The sequence below is a fragment of the Panthera onca genome, chromosome C1, assembly GCF_046562875.1.
Source record: "Panthera onca isolate mPanOnc1 chromosome C1, mPanOnc1 haplotype 2, whole genome shotgun sequence".
In the NCBI taxonomy this organism is placed as follows: Eukaryota; Metazoa; Chordata; class Mammalia; order Carnivora; family Felidae; genus Panthera; species Panthera onca.
This window is the reverse complement of record NC_138346.1, coordinates 189,635,908-189,651,667: the sequence shown is the minus strand read 5'-3', so window position 1 is coordinate 189,651,667 and position 15,760 is coordinate 189,635,908. Positions and strand designations below refer to the sequence as shown.

Sequence of the window (15,760 nt, the reverse complement as noted above, 5' to 3'; positions counted from 1 at the left end):
CAAAACAGAAGTTTGGGTTTTAATTTTTGAAAAATTTAAGTATTAATTCTGGTTCATTGCTTTGTTTATCTTCTTCAGACACTCCAATAACACATGCATACATACATTTACACATACACATTGAATCTATGTTGACTATGTTCTATATCCAACAGTTCCTTTCTGATACTTTTTAACCTTTTCTAATACTTATTTTTATTCTCTTGGCTGTTTTTATTTCTCTTCTCAATGTCCCTTATTACATTTTCAGTTAAACCTGTGTCCATTGGGCACCCTGGAATTGAGTCAATTGAGATTATTTTGTCTTTCTTCAATTTTTTTCTTGAGTTTGGACAATTCCATTTTTACATCTTCCTGTCTATTGTGCATTTCTAGTCTGACTTTTAAAATTTATGATTCATGGTATTTTTTTCATATCTGTCAATACTTGTTTAATTCAAGTTGGGTTGTTGTGCAATAGTTTTCTTCTGGTTAGTCACTGATTTTGGCAGAATTTTTAACAGTTAAAATGGTTTTAGCCTCATCTTTGCTTTTTGTCAGATAGAAGCTTTTTATAGGTGTCGATTGCTATTTCCTAATCATTTGAAATGTCTGATATTTTCCTGGACCAGCAAAAACAGGAGGTTCTATTTTGGCAGGGATCTCGGGTTATGAATTTTCTGTTGACCTAATGAAATGCAGTTTCTTTAGTAGATGAGGCTGTTGGGATGGGAAGTGTCTGATGTGTCTTTTGGCTTTATGATTCTCTTCTGTTTCTGTATAATTCTGAATTACAATGCCCTGCTTTTCCTTCAATATGTCTACCCTCCCCCAAAGGTAGATGTCTTCTCAAGAGTGCTATCTCTAGTCCCTCAATCCAGACTTTCGAACCACTGGCTTCCTTTGGATTCCCCAGTAGGGAAGTAGGTCTTAGCTCTGTTCTCAGTATTTCCCACTCTAAATGGGCCTATATTTTCCTGGAGGTTATTTTGACTGTGTTAGGCCTCCACTGCCCTCCCCCTTTTAAATGCAATTTCTAACTACATAAAACTATTCATTCTGGTATGAGTCAGGTATTAGCTCTAATGGTTTCAGATCTTTATATCTGAAAATGTAATTAAAATCTGTGGTATTCTTGACTCTCAGTTATGTTTAAACATGAATTAGGGGTGGTTTGGTTTCCTTTTGGATTTGTACATTTCTAGAGAAGTTACTGAAAGATTGATGTGAGGGTTAGGAGCACTGACATGCACCCCCTCATGCAGTCAAAAATTGCGTAGAATCTTTGACTTCCCCCAAACTTTACTAATAGCCTACTGTTGACCAGAAGCCTTAATGATAATGTGAAGAGTTGATTAACACATATTTTGTGTGCTATATGTATTATATAGTGTATTCTTATAATAAAGGAAGGTAGAAAAAAGAAAATGTTATTAAGAAAATATTAAGGAAGAGAAAATACATTTATAGTACTATACTGTATTTACGGAAATAAATTTGTGTATAAGTGGAGCTGTGTAGTTCAAGCCTGTGTTGTTCAAGGGTCAACTCTACTTTTTAATAGCCTATCAAGATGTTTCCAAATAGCAATTCATCAAGCAGGTTGAGAATAATACAGTACTATTTAGCTATAAAAAGGAATGAAGAATATCTCCATGCTACTAAGAAGTCATCTTTAGGGTATTTCATTAAGTGGCAAAAAGTAAGGTTAAGACCAATATGTATAGTATGCTGTCATTTATATAAGGAGGTGGGAAATACCTTATGTGTATATGTACACACACAGACACACACACGGATATTTGTATTTTTAAAAAATGGGAATATAGACAGGGGCTACCTATGGCAGAAGAAGGGAAGAAAGTGAAGGGGATTTCTCTCAATATACTTCACTTTACAGATTTGACTTTAAGAATGATGTGTATCACATATACGTTTATAAAGGAAAGTTTCCAAGAAGCAATCTCTAAAAATAAAAAACAATACAACAAATGAACCCAGGTTTATACCAAGTTGGTGGCACTGCCACCCAGAGAGAAACTAATCCAAGCAAACTTATAATATATTGACTATCCTTCATTGGAGGGTAGGAAAACAAGAAATGCAAGTAACTCAAACACCGTCAGTAATGATAATGGTGGTAAGTGTTGCTACTGTTATTCTGAGACTGTTGTCCTGTGTGCTATAATAGGATAAAATAACTGAGTTATTTTGCTAGTGATATGGAGAACTAGGGTTTTGTTGTGGTATAAAGGAGATACAGATTAAAGACAGCAAAGATAAAGTAAATAAAAGCACCATTTGTCCTGAACTTTAGTAGGAAGTATCAATATGAACTAATGATTTTCTCTTAATAATAATAATAGTAACAGTAATAATAACAATAAGGCAGTTCCTATCTCTCTATATCAAAAAGATGTAGAAAGAATGACCAACCCAGTAGCACTGAGTACTCTAGGATTCAGATAATAGTCTCTAAATACCATTTCCCACTAAGAAGAACCGGAAGAACTGGGCATCTAAAAGAAATAGCTGATTCCATATTTGAGGCAGATAATTTAAAAGATGAGCCTGGCACTTGTTGAGATGAGCACTGGACATTATTATATGTACGTGATGAATCACTGGGTCCTACTCCGGAAACCAATACTACATTGTATGTGAACTAACTTGAATTAAACAAACAAACAAAAAAAGATGACTCTGGAAGATTTTGAAATTTCAAAAATCCAAGACAGCTATCAAACAATGAAGTGTCAGAAGACTGGATGCCTGGGTGGCTCAGTCCGTCAAGCACCCAACTCATGATCTCAGGATCATGAGATTGAGCACCGTGTCAGGCTCTGCACTGGGTGTGGAGCCTGCTTGAGATTCTCACTCTCTCTCCCTCTACCCTCCCCCGCTGCACCGTGCTGCCACTGGTGCACTCTCTCTCTCTAAAAAAGAAAAGAAAGAAAGAAAGAAAGAAAAGGAAAAAAAAAAAGTGTCAGGAAACCATTTGATGAGGCTCCTATGCAGCCAATGATGGGACAAATCAAGAATCAGTAAGGACAGTTAGTGTAATGGAATGAAACATGTCAAATATGTAAGAATCCTTGGGTTTATGATACTAAATAACAATAACAACAAAAACGTCCTTAAATATTTTTGGAGGATGTTAGTAAACTAATTCATTATTTTGAAAATTGGTAAAGAATCAAGCATTTAAGCTTTCTTCCATGAACTATAACCTCACAATAACCAAAAATGTGATGGAAGTTTAATAGATATATTCCATTTAATTTATGTGGACAGAACTGTAAGATTAAAATTTCCCATTTTGCAACCATAATGAATTGATTGCTCTATATCAGGAGTCAGCAAATTATAGCCAGCAGGCCAGTCATCTGTTTTTGTAAATATAAGATTTTATTGGAACACAGCCTTGCCCATGTATTTATGTATTGTCTGTGGCTATTTCTGTATTACAATGACAAAGCTGACTAGTTGTAACAGAGAATGTATGGCCCATAAACCTGAAAGTTTTACTGTCTAACTCTTTAAGAAAATCTGGCAACCCTTGATCTAGACCACAAGCAGTAACAGCTGCTACATTATAAAATGAGAGAAACGAGACCATATATATATATGATTCCCAATAGAAGTAAACACCACTAGCTATGAAATGTTCTTATGAAAAAATTGAACCTGAACCTGATCAAGCCTCAAGATCTAGCTGACAATTTCTAGAAAAGAGAGAACATGGAAATGTGTCAAATGTTACCATAGAGATACAATCAGCAAAATCTAATTGTGGGAGATAATTAAAGACAAATTACTTAGATTTTTCAACAAATTGCAAGAAAAAAAAATAAGAGAGAAAGAGAACCCATAGATTAAAAGAGACTTAAAGGACATGTCAACCAAGTGCAATATGTGGATCTTATTTGAATCCTGATTCAAAGGAACTAATAAAGAGAAAGAGAGAGGAGACAGACAGACAGACAACAGGGAAAATTTAAACACTGAGTAAATATTAGTTGGTATTAAGGAATCATCGTTAGTTTATAAACACATGATAATGTTATTATGATTGTTTTAAAAATATTATCTACGAGACATACATACCAAATATTTAATGACAGAATGATATTATGTTGGGGCAACGGGGCAGGAGGGGGCAGGAAATATGTGTAGATACAAATAAAACATGATCGATTATGTGTTGATAATTATCAAGGATAAAGAGTACATGGACATTCACTGTGCTATTCTTGTGACTTCTGTATGTGTTTGGAATTTTATTACAAATACATTTTTTAAATGGGGGATAATTCAGTAACCAGCTGGGGATTTCCTGCAAATGTCATCTGTCCTCTAATGCTCAATTAATTTAGCACAACCCCCTGAGGGGAACATAGCCCACAGCTCATAACCCATCTCTCTCTAGTCTCTGTTGAGACTCATTGCAATAGTGACTGATAGTAATTGATGAGATGGGCTGAGTCACTTATACTGAGGGGAAAAAACAAAAAGATAAATCTGATCTTGAGAAGAAAATTCTAGTGGGGTTATTAGTTTAAGTAAAATAACACATTTTACTTAACAACTGATTCAGAGTGAGAAAATTACAAGGACCAAGTGAGAATTTAAGGAAAAGGAGATAAGGAACCTCTGTATCAGTCATCTTGTTACTGAAAGATTTTTCTCTCACCTCTGGTTATCCTTGTAGGATTTGGTAAAATCCTTTATGGTTTTTTGAGGCAGGCTAAATGGTAAACCTCCTTCCACTCTCTCAGGGTAACTGGGAACTGATGAAAGGTGTGGTTTCGAGTTAGAAAAAGGAGAGCTTAAGAAATAAGCTTGGATATAAGTTAATGTAGAGATGGACATGTCCATATTTTATAGCACATTTCATTTTGGTAGGCCTTTTCTTTTGGCCATATGAAAGAGAAGAATAGGCAGGGGACCCTAGGCTTTCCTGTAACAGGATGTAGCATTCTGGGAAGATAACTAATTGGCTAAGGAAGGCTTGGGTCTAGTTACTCACCCAGAGGGGGCTGCAGCATACCCCCATTCTTCTCACAGTTCCCAATAGGCTGGATTTCAGATGAGTCCACCAGCCGCCAGAAGTCATTCTTGTTGTCACTGCCATCAAGGCGAAGGCGGAGCCGGGCACCTGTCAGTCCAACTACTGTCGCAATACACGTGGATGTGGTATTCCTGGGGTCCTGCGCTTCCAATTTCATGCTGATCTTGAACTCGTTGCTTGGAGGTGTGTAGGACTGAGAAAAACAAGCCATGGGGATTAGGCAGACTAAGAGTATATGGCATTTTCAGTAAAGATGTTAAGAGATGGAGCCTGAAAATTTATTCTTTGTACTGAAATTGGTTACAGTGGGGCCCAGGACAAGCACCTTGAACTATTCCCTGATACTTAGGAAGGGTTTCATGTAAAAGAAACACTGGAAGGTAAGATGAAGGGGAAAAAATTTACTTTCCACAAAAGCATCAAATATTGACTCACACCAGTAAGAAAAGCACAGCAGTGTCTCAAATGGTCCTGACTTAAATGCTTCTTCATCCTGTCTTCTCTAACATCCTAACTCTCCAGGTGTTCATAACATTTTCTTCTCAGAAATCATCCTATTAAACTTGCACATCCTTAATGTCTCTTCATGGAGCGTTTCAGTATGCAGGTTTGTGTATTCATCACACAGGCCCAAAGACTATTTTTCTTATTTCGACATTAACTTAGAAATCAATTCACAGTTTTAAAAACAATTTTAAGTTATAATTGACATACCATAAACTATACACTTTGTTAAATCTTGACATACGTATACACCCATGACACCATATATATCACATACACCTTGAAACCATCATCATAATCAAGATAATGAACATGGACACACTCCCAAGTTTTTTCATGTCCCTTTATAATTCTTCTGTCTGGCCCTTCCCAGACCCCTGTCCCCAGGCAAACATTGATTACTTTCTCTCACTGTAGATTGACTGGTTTGCATTTCTTCCTCTTAAGTGGAATCAGAATAAACTCTGTTTGTGTTTGTCTAGCTTCTTTCACCCAGCATAATTATTCTGATATTCATCCCTATTGTTGAATGTATCAATAACTCATTTTCAAAAAAATTTTTTTAGAATGAAATCTGGCCATTTGTAGCAACGTGGATGGAACTGGAGGGTGTTATGCTAAGTAAAATAAGTCAGGCTGAGAAAGACAGATATCTTATGTTTTCACTCCTATGTGGATCCTGAGAAACTTAACAGAAGATCATGGGGGAGGGGAAGGGGGAAAAAAAGTTACAGAGAGGGAAGGAGGCAAACCATAAGAGACTCTTAAATACTGAGAACAAACTGAGGGTTGATGGGGGTTGGGGGAGAGGGGAAATTGGGTGATGGGCATTGAGGAGGGCACCTGTTGGGGTGAGCACTGGGTGTTGTATGGAAACCAATTTGACAATAAATTATATAAAAATAAAAATTAATTTTAATGTATACTCCATTGTTTTTAAAATTTTTTTTTTTTCAACGTTTTTTATTTATTTTTGGGACAGAGAGAGACAGACAGAGCATGAACGGGGGAGGGGCAGAGAGAGGGAGACACAGAATTGGAAACAGACTCCAGGCTCTGAGCTATCAGCCCAGAGCCCGACGCGGGGCTCGAACTCACGGACCGCGAGATCGTGACCTGGCTGAAGTCGGACGCTTAACCGACTGCGCCACCCAGGCGCCCCAACTCCATTGTTTTTTAAACACTTTATTTTTTCAAAGCAGTTTTAGGTTCAGAAGAAAACCGACAGGAAGGTAAAGAGATCTTCCATATATACTCAGCCCCAACACATGCATAGTCTCCCCTGTTATCGACACCCCTCACCACAGTGGTACATTTGTTACAAATGATGAACTTATATTGACACAGCATAATTATCCAAAGTCCACACGTCACATTAGGATTCTCTCCTGGTGTTGTACCTTCTGTGGGTTTGGTCAAATGTATAATGGCGTGTGTTTATCATTATAGGATCATACAAAATAGTTTAACTGTCTTAAAAATCCTCAGTGTTCTGTCAATTCATCCCTCACTCACCCACCCACTGGCAGCCACTGATCTTCTTAGGGTCTCTATAGTTTTGCAGCCTTTTCAGGCTGGCTTCTTTCCGTTAGTAATAGGCATTTAAGTTTCCTCCATGTCTGCTCATGGCTTGATAGCTCATTTCTTTTTAGGGCTTATATTCTGTTGTTTGGCTATATCACATTTTTTTCATTCACCTACTGAAGGGCATCTTGGTTGCTTCCAAGTTTTGGCAGTTATGAATAAAAGTGCAACAAACATCTACGTGCAGGTTTTTTGCTGGTGTAAGTTTTTAAGTCATCTGAGTAAATACCAAAGAATATGGTTGCTCGATCTCATAGTAAGAGTATGTTTTGTTTCGTAAGAAATTACCACACTATCTTACAAAAATGGTTATGCAATTTCGCGTTACCACAATAAACGAATTCCTGTTGCCCACATCCTTGCTCACATTTGTCGGTATCAGTGTTTTCTGGATTTTGGCCATTCTAATAGGTGTGTAGTGGCATCCCACTACTGTTAATTCGTATTTCTCTGATGACATATGATGTGGAGTATCTTTTCACATGCTTTTTTTGTCATCTGCATGTCCTCTTTCATGAGAAGTCTAAGATCTTTGGCCCATTTTTTAAATCAAGTTGTTTCATCTCTTGACACTTTAAGTGTTCTTTGCAGATTTTGGATAACATTCCTTTACCAGATATGCCTTTTCCAAATATTTTCTCCCAGTCTGTGGCTTGTCCTCTTATTCTCTTGACAGTGTCATTCACGGAGGCAGGTTTCAATTTTAACGAAGTCCAGCTTATCAATTTCTTTTATGGATCATGTCTTTAGTGTCATATCCAAAAAGTCATCGCCACACCCAAGGTCATCTTGTTTTTCTCCAAGGTTATCTTCTAGTTTTTTTTTATTATAAATTTTTTTTTCAACGTTTTTAATTTATTTTTGGGACAGAGAGAGACAGAGCATGAACGGGGGAGGGTCAGAGAGAGAGGGAGACACAGAATCGGAAACAGGCTCCAGGCTCCGAGCCATCAGCCCAGAGCCTGACGCGGGGCTCGAAATCACGGACCGCGAGATCGTGACCTGGCTGAAGTCGGACGCTTAACCGACTGCGCCACCCAGGCGCCCCGGTTATCTTCTAGTTTTATAGTTTTGGGTTATATATTTAGTCTGTGGTCTGTTTTGCGCTAACTTTTGTGAAGGATATAAGGTTTCAGTCTAGGTTCCTTTTTTTTTTTTTTTTTTTTTTTTTTGCATGTGGCTGTCCAGTTAAGCACTATTTGCTGAAAAAACTATCTTAGGTCCATGGTATTGCCTTTGCTCCTTTGTCAAAGATCAGTTGCCTATACTTATGTGGGGCTATTCCTTGGCTCTCTGTTCTGTTCCATTGATCCATCTGGTTCTTCTTTTGCAAACAGCACACTGTCTCGATTCCTGTTTCTTTATAGTGAGCCTTGAAGTCGGGTGGTGTCAGTCCCCCAACCCTGTTCTCCTTCAATACTGTGTTGGCTATTCTAGATCTTCGCCTCTCCATGTAAACTCTAAAATCAATTTTTCCACAAAATAACTTGCTGTAATTTTCATTAGGCTTGCACTGAATCTATAGATCATGATGGGAAGAACTGACATCTTCACAATATTGAATCTTCCTATTCTTGAACATGGACTATTTTTCCATTTTTTGTTTTTGTTGTTCATTGGTTTCACCAGATTTTGTAGTTTTCCTCATACAAAGCTTGTATATATTCTGTTAGATTTACACTTAAGTGCTTCATTTTTGGAGGTCCTCAATGGTACTGTATTTTTAATTTCAGAATCCACTTGTTCATTACAGTATAAAGGAAAGCCACTGACTTTATTAACCTTGTATCCTGAAACCTTGCTGTAATTGCTTATTAATTCCAGGTTTTTTTTTTTTTAATTCAGATTTTCTACAAAGACAATTATGTCATCTGCAAACAGTTTTATTTTTTCCTTCCTAAGCTGTATAGCTTTTATTTCCTTTTCTTGTCTTATTGCAGTATCTAAAACTTCCACTATGATACTGAAAAAAAGAGGTGAGAGGAGACAGCTTGCCTTTTTCCTGATCTTAGTGGGAAAGCTTCTAGTTTCTCACCATTAAGTATGATGCTGGCTATAAGATTAGTAGATAGTATCACTCAGCATAACTATTCTGATAGTCATCCTATTGCTGAATGCATTAATAATTCATTTCTCTTTATTGCTGAGTAGTAAATCATGTTGATAAACATTTGGGGTGTTTCCAGTTTTTTTTAAATGTTTGAGAGAGAAAGAGAGAGAGCGAGCACAGGGGAGGGCAGAGAGAGAAAGTGGGAGAGAGAGAATTCCAAGTGCAGAGCCTAAAGGAGGGCTCAACCCCACAAACCATGAGATCATGATCTGAGCTGAAACCAAGAGTCAGATGCTCAACTGACTGAGCCATCCAGGCATCCCGTTTTTTGTTTTTTTGTTTTTTCCAGTTTTTGATGATTACAAATAAATTGTTAATGAACGCCCATGTATAAATCTTTGTATGGGAATATACTTTCTTTTCTCTTGGGTAAATATCTAAAGGTGAAATGGATGGATCATATGGTAGGTATTTATTTGTTTAACTCACATACCAGAAAATTTACCTTTTTATAGTATATACCTTGGTAGTTTTTTAGTATATTCATAGGGTTGTGCAAACATCACTCGATTTAAATTTAGAACATTTTCATCATCCCCAAAAGAATTCCCATACCCATTAGCAGTCTCTCCCCATTCAGCCCTCAGCCCAGCCTAGAAACGATTAATCTTCTGTTTCTATGGATTAAAGGTTTAATATAAATGGAATTATACAGTATGTGAGTGGTTCCTTCCTTCACTTAGCATAATGTTTTCAAGGTTAATGTGTGTTGTATTTCATTCATTTTCACTGATGAGTAATATTCCATTGTGTGAATATACTACATTTTGCTTAACCATTCATCAATTGATGGACACTGAGTTTTCTCTTTTTGGCTATAATGTATAATGATGCCATTTGTGTATAAGTTTTGTGTGGTCATGTGTTTTCCTTACCTAGGAGTGGGAATCCTGGTTCATGTGCTAATTCTATGTTTAACATTTTGAGTAGCTTCTAAACTGTTTTCTAACGTGATTACAACATTTTACAATCTTACCAGCAATGTATGATGGTTCCAATTTCTTCATATCCTCACCATCCTTGTTACTGTCTGCCTTTTTATCATTTATTTAACTTATTTATTCATGTTTATTTATTTCTGAGAGAGAGACAGAGTGAGAGCCAGGGAGGGGCAGAGAGAGAGGGCAACACAGAATCTAAGGCAGGCTTCAGGCTTCGAGTCATCTGCCCAGAGCCTGATTAGGGGCTCGAACTCACGAACAGCAAGATCATGACCTGACCCGAAGTCAGACGCTCAACCGAGCCCCCAGGCGCCCCATGGTCTGTCTTTTTAATTTCAACTATCCTAGTAGATATGAAGTGGTATCTCACAGCACTTTTCATTTGCATTTCCCTCAAGATTAATGATATTAACCATCTGTTATGTGCTTATTGGCCAGTTGTGTATATTTGGAGACATATCTATTGAAATTTTTTGCCCATTTAAAAATTAGGTTGTCTTTGCCCATTTAAAACTTAGGTTGTCTTATTAATTTAAAAATTAGGTTCTTCAGGGGCACCTGGGTGGCTCAGTCAGTTAAGCGTCTGACTTCGACTCAAGTCATGATCTCGCGGTTTGTGGTTTTGAGACCCGTGTCTGGCTCTGTGCTGACAGCTCAGAGCCTGGATCCTGCTTCGGATTCTGTGTCTCCCTCTCTCTCGGCCCCTCTCCCGCTTCTTCTCTCTCTCTCAAAAATGAATAAATGTAAAAGAAAAAATTAAAAAATTTTGGTTCTTCATACATTCTAGATACAAGTTCCTTATCAGATACATGATTTGTGAACATTTTCTCCCACTTTGTGGGTCATCTTTTCACTTTCTTGATAGTGTTCTTGGAAGCACAAAAGTTTTTAATTTTTATGAAGTCTAATCTATCTAGTTCTTCTTTTGTGGCTTGTGCTTTTGGTGCCATATCTAAAAAACCATTGCCTAATCCAAGGGCATGAAGATTTACTCCTATGTTTTCTTCTAAGAGTTCTATAGTTGCAGCTCTTACATTTAGGACTATCAGCTACTTGAACTTAATTTTTGTATATTATGGAGGTAGGGTGCAACTACATCCTTTTGTACGTGCATATCCAATTCTCCCCACACTAGTTATTAAAAATCCCACTTAACTTTGTCCAAAATCAATTAAGCATAAATGTATGAGTTTATTTCCAGACTCTCAAGTCTAATCCACTGACATGTAAGTCTATCTTTATGCCAGTACCACAATGTCTTGAGTACTGTAGCTTCATAGTAAGTTTTGAAATCAGGAAATGTGAGTTCTCTACCTTTGTTCTTCTTTTCCAACATTGTTTTGGCTATTTTGTTTCCCTTGTGTTTCTTTATGGATTTTAGAATCAACTTGTCAATTTCTGCAACATAGGTACCTGGGATTTTGATAGAATTACATCAAATTGTTAGATTAATTAGGAGAGCACTGCTGTCAGCTATGTGATTTGCCAATATTTTCCAAGACTATGGCTTATATTTCCTTCTTTTACCAGTGTCTTTTGAAGGGCAGATGTCCTTAACTTTGACAAAATCTGCTTTATGATTTCTTTATGTAAGTTTTTCATGTTTGTCAGTTTATTCCTAATTTTTTTTTCTGCTATTGTAAATGAGAGTTTCTCTTCCATTATGTCTTCTATTAAGTTACTTTTAACCATGTTACTGAGGTATAAACATTTTTTTTTTCAGGTTAAAGATGTATTATTCAATTCCTAATTTAGTGATTTTTTTTTTTTTTTTTTTTTTTTTTGGCTCAGTAGTCTGTTGTTGAAGTTTGTTTTTGCGAAACTGTATCTTAAAAAACTTTTTAAAAATGTTTGTTTTTGAGAGAGAGAGGGACAGAGAGTCGAGCACGAGCAGGGGCAGAGAGAGAGGGAGGCACAGAATCTAGGCTCTAGGCTCTGAGCTGTCAGCACCAAAGCGACTTGGAGCTCGAACTGACGACCTGTGAGATCATGACCTAAGCCAAAGTTGGACGCTTACCTAACTAAGCCACCCAGGTGCTCTGCCAAACTATATTTTAAAGTATGTTTTCACCAGTAGTTTATGAAAGTTCCATTTACTCCACATCCTTGCCACTATTAGGTATGGTCAGTCCTTTCTATCAGAGACATTTAAATAAATGTATAGAGATAGCTCATTATGATTTTGCTTTGTATTTCCCTAATAAAAATGTTAACCATCAATTCATGTACTTATTTGCTACCCACATATTTTCTTTAGTGGTTGCTTTACTCTTTCAATCTGAATCCCTTTCCTTCCTCCCTCGCTCCCTCCCTTCCTCCTTTCCATCCTTTGTTTTTGTTTTGGCCTGGTCACATTGGTAGTACAATGTTGAATGGAAGTGGTAAAAGCAGACATCCTTGTCTTATTCTTGATGTTAAGGGGAATACGTTTAAACTTTTACCATTCAGGGGCGCCTGGGTGGCGCAGTCGGTTGAGCGTCCGACTTCAGCCAGGTCACGATCTCGCGGTCCGTGAGTTCGAGCCCCGCGTCAGGCTCTGGGCTGATGGCTCGGAGCCTGGAGCCTGTTTCCGATTCTGTGTCTCCCTCTCTCTCTGCCCCTCCCCCGTTCATGCTCTGTCTCTCTCTGTCCCAAAAATAAAATAAAAAACGTTGAAAAAAAAAAAAATTTAAACTTTTACCATTCAGTATGATAACTATAAGTTTTTCATAGATGCGTTTTAGGATTTAGGAAATTCCCTTCTATTTCTTGTTGTGAGAGTCTTGATTTGTAACGGACATTGGATTTGGTCAATGCTTTTTGTGCATCTATTGAGATGATCATACTTTTTCTTCATTAGTATGTCCACATGGTGAAACACTGATTGATTTTTGAATGTTTAATCAACCTAAAATTCTTGGAATTAAGCTCCACCTAGTCATGATGAATTACTATTATATGTTGTTAAAATCAATTTCCTAGAATTTCCTTTAGATTTTTTACACATATCTTTATGTGGGATGTTGCTTTGTAGTTTTTTCTTTCAGTATCTTTACCTGATTTTGATATCAGAGTAATATTTGCTTCAAAGAATGATCTGGAATGTATTCCCTTTTCTTAAACTTTCTGGAAGAGTCTGTGTAGAATTTGTGTTACTTTCTCCTTAAATGTTTGGAAAAATTCACCAGTGAAGTCATCTGGGCCTGAAGTTTTCTTTGTGTGAAATTTCTTAACTACGAATTCAGCTTCTGTAACAGAAATAGTGCTGTTCAGATTTTCTTTAAGTGAACTTTGGTAACATGTGTTATTCATGAAAATTATCCATTGCAACTAAGTTATCAAACTTAAAGGCATAAATTTGTTCGTAATATTCTTTTATTATCTTTTTAATATTTGTAGAATCAACAGTGATGTTACTCCTTCCAGTTCTGCTATTACTAATCTGTGTCGTCTTTTCTTCTTGATTAATCTGGCTAGAAGTTCATCATTTCTATTGATCTTTGCAAAGACTCAGCTTTTGGCTTCAATGATTTTCGTGTTTTGTTTTTTTTTTTATATCATTGGTGTATGCTCTGATTTTTATTATTTCCTTTTCTCTGCTTACTTTGGGGATAATTTGCTCTTTTTGTCCCCCTAGTTATTTAAAATGGAAGCTGAAGTCACTAAATGAAACTTTTCTTCTTTTCTAGTATTGGTATTTAGTACTATAAGCTCGTTGTAAGGACTGCTTTAGCAGAAATCCACAACTCTGAAATGTTCTGTTTTCACTTCAATTTAGTTGAAAATATTTTTTAAAGTTTATTTATTTATTTTGGGAAAGAGAGCACAAATGGAGGAGGGGCAGAGAAAAGAGAAATCCAAGCAGGTTCCATGCTGTCAGTGCAGAGCCCAAATGCTGGGCTCAATCTCACAACCCATGAGATCTTGACCTGAGCCAAAATCAAGAGTGGGACACTTAATCAACTGGGTCACCCAGGCTCCCCTAGTTGAAAATATTTGTTAATGTCCCTTTTAATTTCTCCATACCCAAGGGGGTATTTAGAAATGTATTACTTAGTTTCCAAATATTTAGAGATTTTCTGCTATTAATTTTTTATTTAACTTAGTGTACTTTATATTACAGCCTTTTAAATTTACCAAAACTTATTTTATGGTCCAGAATATGGCCTAACTTGGTAAACTGTCTGTGTGCACTTGAAAAGAATGTACACTCTACTGTTGCTGGGGATGCTCTATACCTGTCAATTAGGTCCAACTGACAAACACTGACAGTGTTGCCAATGTCTACTATTCACTTGCTATTTCTTACTACTTGTTCTTTAATCATAGAGGGGAGTATTAGAACTCCCAACTACAAATAAATTTAGATTTATTCATTTCTCCTTACATTTCTATTTGCTTCACATAAAAATGTCTGACCCCTTTCATGATGAAATTGCCTTTTTTTTTTTTTTAAATCCCTGGTAGTATTCTTTGCTCTGAGATATATTTTGATATTAACATAGTCATTTTAGTTTTATTATGGCTAATGTCAGCAGAGTATATCATTTTCCATCCTTTTACTTTTAACCTGTTTATGTCTTTATATTTAAAGTATAATTTCTCGCAAGCAGTATACAATTGGGTCGTTTTTTGTTTTTTGTTTTTTTTTCAATGTGACAATCTCAACCTTTTAACTGAGGCATTTAGACCATTTATAATCAATTTGATTACTGATATGGTTGGATTTAAGTCTACCATCTGCTATTTATTTTCTATTATTTTAGTAGTTGTTTTGGTCTTTATAGTAAACATGTTTACCTCATCAGTCTATCTTCAAGTATACTACTTCATGTAAAAGAATCTTACAGTAGTATATTTAAGATTTCTCCTCTACTGGGCATTTATGCTTTTGTTATACATTTTATTTATACATCTGTTATCACCTCAATAATGCAATATGATTATTACTGTTTACATAATTACCCTTTGTAGAGATTTAAGTAAGAAAAAACATGTTTTTACCCTTATGTATTTACATCTTATGTATTTACCCTTGTAATTACAATTTTTTTGTTATTTTTTTTTCACATTTATTTATTTATTTATTTATGAGAGACAGAGAGAGACAGAGCACAAGCGGAGGATGGGCAGGGAGAGAAGGAGACACAGAATCCAAAGCAGGCTCCAGGCTCTGAGCTGTCAGCACAGAGCCCGAAGCGGCGCTCGAACTCACAAACCACAAAGATCATGACCTGAGCCGAAGTCGGACGCTTAACTGACTGAGCCACCCAGGCGCCCCACCCTTCTAATTATAATTACCAGGGATTTTCATTCCTTTTTATAGATCTGTAATTCTACCTGGTAATATTTTCCTTCTGCCTGACACACTTCCTTTAACATTTCTTGTAGTGAGTCTTCTGGTGATGAATTATTTTGGTTTTTGTATGTCTGAAAATATATTTTGCCTTTTGTTTTTGGAAGATCTTTTTACTGGGTATAGAATGCTAGATTGACAGGTTTTGCTTTTGGTACTTTAAACATGTTACTCAACTTTCTTGTTTGCATTGTTTCTGACAAGAACATATAATGTCATTCTTATCTTAGTTTCCC

At 36.5% G+C, this 15,760-nt stretch overlaps 1 protein-coding gene across 15 annotated transcripts in view; it reads right to left on the bottom strand.

Annotated features, from left to right (window-relative positions):
* Window positions 1-15,760, bottom strand: part of SCMH1 (Scm polycomb group protein homolog 1) — a 186,993-nt gene that overhangs the window by 100,626 nt on the left and 70,607 nt on the right. For 14 of the 15 annotated variants that reach the window (XM_078452026.2, XM_078452028.2, XM_078452029.2 and 11 more), the window contains one exon: window positions 5,009-5,243. In XM_078452026.2, coding sequence (XP_078308152.2) covers window positions 5,009-5,243 — 235 coding nt within the window. Of the gene's footprint in view, window positions 1-5,008; window positions 5,244-15,760 lie in introns of those variants that run through there. The other variant, XM_060626559.3, reaches the window with a different exon arrangement.